Source organism: Melitaea cinxia, chromosome 13 (genome assembly GCF_905220565.1).
Source record: "Melitaea cinxia chromosome 13, ilMelCinx1.1, whole genome shotgun sequence".
In the NCBI taxonomy this organism is placed as follows: domain Eukaryota; kingdom Metazoa; phylum Arthropoda; class Insecta; order Lepidoptera; family Nymphalidae; genus Melitaea; species Melitaea cinxia.
The window spans coordinates 5,037,220-5,044,034 of record NC_059406.1 but is presented as its reverse complement, the minus strand read 5'-3'; the positions used below and the strand labels follow the sequence as shown (position 1 = coordinate 5,044,034).

General features: G+C 31.1%; 1 protein-coding gene across 1 annotated transcript; it reads left to right on the top strand.

Moving 5' to 3' along the window:
- The first annotated feature begins 542 nt into the window (after positions 1–542).
- Positions 543–5,851, top strand: LOC123659003 (protein SMG5). Its single transcript, XM_045594286.1, has 4 exons — positions 543–801; positions 1,203–3,432; positions 4,786–4,984; positions 5,059–5,851. Exons 1-4 carry the CDS (start codon positions 728–730, stop codon positions 5,502–5,504), a joined length of 2,949 nt encoding a protein of 982 aa, XP_045450242.1. The 5' UTR covers positions 543–727; the 3' UTR covers positions 5,505–5,851.
- The last annotated feature ends 964 nt before the right edge of the window (positions 5,852–6,815 follow it).

Here is a 6,815-nt window from a genome sequence, read left to right as displayed (position 1 = left end):
TCGATCGTCATTCATGCCTCTAGCGGCCGTAGAGCTAACGTACTGTTACGCGGCACCTCCCGGTAGTCTTTTTAGAATAAACACACAACTTGTTCAAATATTGATAATTGTTTATTTTATAGTTCAAACACTAACATTAACTGTCCCTAAAAACACCTCACTTTCCTTTTCTGGGTAAAAAAATATATTGTGACGCGCTGGATGGTAAACGGCAACTGACTCGACCGTATGGAAAATGGAATATTTAAAAGTAATTAAAATAGCGGCGTCAGCACCAACCGCGAATTAAACCTAGGTATAACAGTACACCACTACTGTAGTTGCACTACCTGTGTATAGGACCGGTTGTTTTCCAATATTAAAGACTTATATGCTATTGAACTAAAAGCAAAAGAATAGCAAAAAATATAAAAGAAAACTACTTCTTTTCTAAATATAGTAAATTCGACCATGTTTTCTATTGATTTTAGATATGGCAAATAATTTAAAGTTGAACGTGTTATTTTTGTACCCTTTTAATCATCTGTTAAACAATTGTCATATTTTGATATTTGATTTGGAACCTTATTCTTTTAATTCATCTCACACGAAATAATATTTTGTTGATAACATTGTGTTGCAATGTTATTATAGCGATGATTAAATTGGGTAACTACAGCAACTTTCTCGAGGCCATTACAATTTTTTTAATATCAACATCTTGACAAGTTCGTAAAATGACTTGAAAATGAAGAACGGATGCAATGAACATTTAGAATCTATAATTGCTGATCGCAATGAACGCGCTAAAAAAATCTATCGGTAAGCTAAAAAAATGTTGATATTATGGATTGTTTGTTTATATAATTGTTAGTACATCTTCTATTCTTATTTGCAAACTTCCAAAACAGTCACTTTATTAAATGACGTAGATGATTTGACGTACATTCCATTTCCAAAGGAAACCTCTGTTCAGTAAACACAACTAAATCCATAATTTATTACTTATATTTTAACTATTTACCATAATGAAACAAAAAATATAGTACATTATTTTTTTTATATGTACAATAAAAAGTAAGGTTATATTGTCATGTATATATTTTACTATGCCATAATTTCTTATTATTTATCTCGATTTACTGTCAAGAATATCAAGGAAATATTCAGAATTGCTATCAACTATAAAATTTCATAATAATTTATTTTATATACATTTCCAGATATGTAAGTGATATTGCTCGACGCCTCAGTGAGGCAACAGCAGAATGTCACACTATAGCTGATCTATTTACCACGCAAATAGAACAACAACGCCAAAAGCTACGTGACTACTGTGAGAAATTATTCTTTTTGGATCCAGAAAATTATGGCAAAAAGTCTCTTGAACTCTTATGGCGTAAAGTATATTATGACACTGTAAGCGTTGCTAAAAAACTGAGGATGAATGATAATGGCAGCGACAATTATCTATTTAGCCATATATTGTGTGGTATTGGTCAATTTAATCATTTCATGACAAGAGTGCAGACTGAAATGCACATAGAATTAAAAAATTTGGATTTTTTGCCTTTGTTTACTGAGGAAGAATATGAAGAAGCGACTCAACAAGTTGAAAAATCTGATGAAAGCTATCAACTTGGTAAATCTATCTTATATTCCTGCTTAATATACCTTGGAGATCTAAGCCGTTATCAAGTTGAAATTTTCAATACATTTAATCCATCTTTAGCAGCTCGTTATTATTTACAAGCTGCACAAATTGATCTGACATCCGGGATGCCATTTAATCAACTGGGAAATCTATATTTGGATAGGAATTATAATTTGGACTCAGTTTGTTATTATATCCATTGCCTAAATGCTCTGTCTCCTTTTGAAGGTGCAATGGGAAATTTGACAAAAATATTTGAAAAAAATTCTCAGTTCTGTGATTCAGTACATATCACTGATTCCTCTACTCAAGTTGAGCATATGCAGGTAACCATAGCAAATTTTCTTACCTTGATTGAGATATGGTATCTGGGTAAAGACAGCATTGATGTTCCAAAAATATGCAATACAATAGCTCTTCAACTCAAAATAGCTATGGATTTTACCAAATTGCCTTTACCAGATGTCAACAAAAACTATAAAGAATATACTCATGCTGTTGAAGAGGAAACTTCTAATCCATCTTATTTGAGTGCTAGTATAATTCATAACATTGCACAGATTTGTCTTTTTACAATTGGAAAATTAAATGATTCAGATGAAAGTAAAGCTTTTGCTTGTAAAGCATTTACATTGGCATTTTTATCTCAAATACTACAAAAGCTTTTGAAACAATTAGAATCATTTGGTCTCCAAAATCCTGCTCACAAATACAATGCTAGATATGCTTCTAACAAATCATTAAGAAAGGAAATTGAAAATGGCTTAGAAAAAAGTGAAAAAGATTTGGAGACTGAAATAAAACTTTCTTTAGATGAAGTTGTAGTGACAAATGGTGACAAAAATAGTCATGATGAAATTCTGAGTAAGGATAGTATTTCCGATGAAAATAGTAGTGTACCTAATGGTGATGCTAAAAATATTAAAAAATCTGTAGCAAAACGTCGCCGTAGACGTCGCGTTGCGTCATCAGAAAGCTCAGATATGAGTGATGAAGACACTGAAAGTAGTGCAATTGACACAGAGAAATCAGATTCTGAAGAACTATCCAATTCACCATTTCAATCAGAGGATGAATCAAAAAGTGAAGGATCTATTTGTGATGGGTCTGATGATGAATTAATTATTCAAGTTAATGGTGCCACTGAAGAAAATGCAGTTACTGAGGATCTTAATAATAGTGCAAACCTGGAGTCGAAAAATACAAATGATGATAATGACAAAAATCTTGTTACAAATAAAGTGATGGTTTCAGAAATAGAAAACTTCTTGCTGGGTGATAACTTCTTACCTAGCATAAAACTATTGCAGGATTGGGTTTTGACTGAAAAAGATTTAATTTTATCCTGTGGGGACAGTGGAGAATCATTGTTTCAATGTGTTGTAGATTTGCTCAACATTTTTATTTACTACTTTAGTACAAAGAGCAATGAAACAACCATGAATACAGAGTGTAAAGTTTTAGATTATGCTAAAAGAATTGCAAAAAGATTGAAACTTGAATATAAATCCATACCACTGCCTGAAGATATAAAGTTACGAGGTACTAACATTTGTAAATTTGACAAAGATGCAGCTGAATGGCAAATTTTGGAAAAATGTAAATCTTCTGTAATTGAAGAAAATGTTATTCGTATATTGAATTTTATTGATTTTGGATATCAAATTGCAAAGATTATTCCAAGAATAAGATTTAATCGGTCTTTAAAAATATTCTACTTTAAAAAAATTCATCCTCCAAAAGTTACAACAAAAATAAATCATAAAAAGAGTAGAGAGTGGCAGAATTCAAAGAAATCGGTAAGTTGCAGTATGAAAACTATTTTCTAACACATTAAATGAAATTTTTGTCTATGATCTAAACATACATTTTATTGTGATTTTAAATTACTATGTTTCGCTTCTAAAATCTAAGCATTACTACCTCTTAAGGGCTGTACCATTTATAATTATTTCACAGTATTTTTAACTTTGAAGGTGCATTGGCATTATTTCAAAGTTGCACCAAAAAAATGAACACATTACATTTAAAGTTACTTGTACATTATAAACTTGATTCCTGATCAAGGCAAAAAATTTGTATTGTGTGTTTGTGACCACTGACACAAATGTAAATCCTAGTGGTCATCATTGAGTGTGAAGCATTTATTTATTAACCATGAACAATAAGACACTGGGTACTTGATGAATTTCTTTAGACAATTTTTATAGGCCCGGTATTGTGGAGATTTTGTTTACAACAGTGAAATATAATATTTAGCAAATGTTATTAGTTATTCTTAAGCTGAAGAGTAAAAGCTAAGATTTGAATATATGCCATTTTGTGTATGTATGCTGTTTTTAACTTTTTTTTTAGTTTGTGCAGGTTAAGTTTGTTAAGGTTTTGGTTGAATATTAGGACTAGAAGAATCAAAACTTTTACTTTTCTTTTTCCAAGCATAATAAAAAAAAAAGGATTTATTCATATCTATTTATTTGTCGATTTTGTTCAGTGTTTACAAGTAGTGACAGTAATGTAGTTATATTTTTAATTTTTTACATTTGTATGGTAGTCTCTGGTGGACCCGTACATCATTGTTGAATTATAGATATTTAAAATGAAATGGAATGAAATTAATAAAAACACAATTTCTTATAAATTTATTTTTTATGAAAAATTTACAAAATGTACTTCATATTTAAATCCTATATTTATTGTTAACCATAAGATTTTGATAATAGAAAATAAATGCATTTATGAATAATTAAATATTTATCTTTTAAATATTAATAGATGTTGTTGAATACAGATAATTATCAGTTATTTAACTGCCTATCTGAATTAATATCTATAATATAAAAATGAGTCGCTGAATGTGTTGCTAAGCGCAAAACTCGAGAACAGTTGGACCGATTTCGCTAATTCTTTTTTTTAAATATTCCTTGAAGTACGAGGATGGTTCTTACGGAGAGAAAAATTCTAAAAAAAAAAAAAAATTTAAATTTCCTGAAAAAGTCTAAAAACAACACTTTTCTATACTCCCATACAAAAGATTTGTGATAATACTTAAAAGTCAATTTGAACTTTAATACCATACGATAAAGTTTGTGTAGGGCGATACGAAGTTCGCCGGGTCAGCTAGTATTATATAAAAATAATAATTTTTTATTCAGGCGGAGTCAAGTGAGAGTGGTTTACTTAGTCGTCTTGGTCGCTTATGGTTGGCCTCACAAGTGCGGGAGCTGGAACGTAGCGGTCAAACAGATGTACCCTCACTGCTGGCTGTTGACACTGCAACTCTATATAAACATCTTAGAAGGATCAAGCAATTGTCACGGACTAGGAACTTCATTTTTCTTGTGCCAACAGTTGGTATGTGGCTAAATTATAAGTATTTAACTATATATAGTTATACGAATATAATTATATATTGTGTGTAATTTTAGTGTTACAGGAATTAGATGACCTGAAACGTGAAAAAAGTTCTGCTCGTGATGCCATCCGCTGGCTTGAAATACAACTTAAGAGTGGGTCGCGGTTTCTTCGTACTCAACGTCCTGGTCAATCGAAGCCTCTGTCTCTTTTAAAATATCCACGAAAAGCACCACCACATGTATACAATTTCATACAAATTCTGGAATTTTGCAATCACTTTACGGCAGATGAAAAACAAACTCAAGGCGGTAATGGCGATTCTGACAATTCAGTTAATGGAAAAACGGCTCCACTATTAATATTGCTTATTGGCAATGAATTGGAAAAGAATGATGAGCAATATAAGGAATTTAGTTTGACCGGTGCGGCGCAAGCTTCGGGTATAACTCTCCAATACATTGGAGATTTCTACACGAAATGGCGTCAAACGATGCACAAGAGTGGCAAGAAGAGATGAATATGAATATTCTGTATTCAGGACTCGATTGCTGGAAAGGGACCGGACGCGATGGCCTTCAAATGGCAAACAAATCATTATCATTCTATGTGATAGGATTTGTCAACGCTTAACGAGAGCGTAACAAATGCATTAGCAACGCTCGAATCGAAAGTAGTTCGACGTTGAATTAATGTTGTGCTCTATGTTATTTCATATGTAACCAACCGCATTGTCATTTTAAATTCATTCATATTTTAGTGGGGTGTCATTTTATTTCTTTAAAACATAGTTGGGGCCGAGTTATGTCTTATTTTAATTCATATTTTATGTTTCATTATCGCCATAATAAATATTTGTAAATTTAATCTTCTTTTATTTAGAAACAAATAATTGTGTTTGCTCGCAAACGAAAAAAAAAACCGACTTCAATTACATCGACGAGTAATACAACGTAGATCGACGAAAAAATAGTCAAGTAACTGCGCGTTATCAAAGATTACTCAAAAAGTAGTTATCAGATCTTAATAAAATTTATATGTGACCACATGACAAACATCAGCTTTCGATTAAATTAAAAATTATTAAAATCGGTACACCCAGTAAAAAGTTATTGTGAATTTTCAAGAGTTTCCCTTGATTTCTCAAGAATCCCATCATCAGATCCTGGTTTCCTTATCATGGTACTAAACTAGGGATATCTTCTTTCCAACAAAAAAAGAATTATCAAAATCGGTACACCCAGTAAAAAGTTATTGCGGATTTTCAAGAGTTTCCCTCGATTTCTCTGGGATCCTATCATCAGATCCTGGTTTCCTTATCATAGTACTAAACTAGGGATATCTCCTTACTAAAAAAAAAAAAGAATTATTAAAATCGGTACATCCAGTAGAAAGTTATGCGGTATAATACAACGTAGGTCGACGAAAAAAGCGTCAAGTAAAAACGCATTATTAGATATAACTCGAAAAGTAGTTGTTAGATCTCAAATAAATTTAAATGGGACCAATTGGCACACACCACCTTTCGATTAAAAGAAAATTTGTCGAAATCGCTCCACCCAGTCAAAAGTTCTGATGTAACATACATAAAAAAAAACAGTCGAATTGAGAATCTCCTCCTTTTTTGGAAGTCGGTTAAAAAGTCGTAAATATTTAAATTGAAAGTATTTATCAGAGTAAAATAATTATACTTCCATTGAAAATACACCTATACAAATTTTACTACTTTTGAATTAAATAAATTATAATAAACACGTATTCTTAAAAAAAAAAAAAAAAAAAAAAAAACTGGAAGTCAAATATGTTAAATTTATACTTGACATAAGTTTTG

Bases quoted from the DNA above. Each gene is read 5' to 3' on its own strand.
- LOC123659003 (XM_045594286.1), top strand. From the start codon at position 728: ATGAAGAACGGATGCAATGAACATTTAGAATCTATAATTGCTGATCGC. The intron at 802-1,202 runs GTAAGCTAAAAA...ATACATTTCCAG, and splicing joins CGCGCTAAAAAAATCTATCG to ATATGTAAGTGATATTGCTC. The intron at 3,433-4,785 runs GTAAGTTGCAGT...TTTTTTATTCAG, and splicing joins GGCAGAATTCAAAGAAATCG to GCGGAGTCAAGTGAGAGTGG.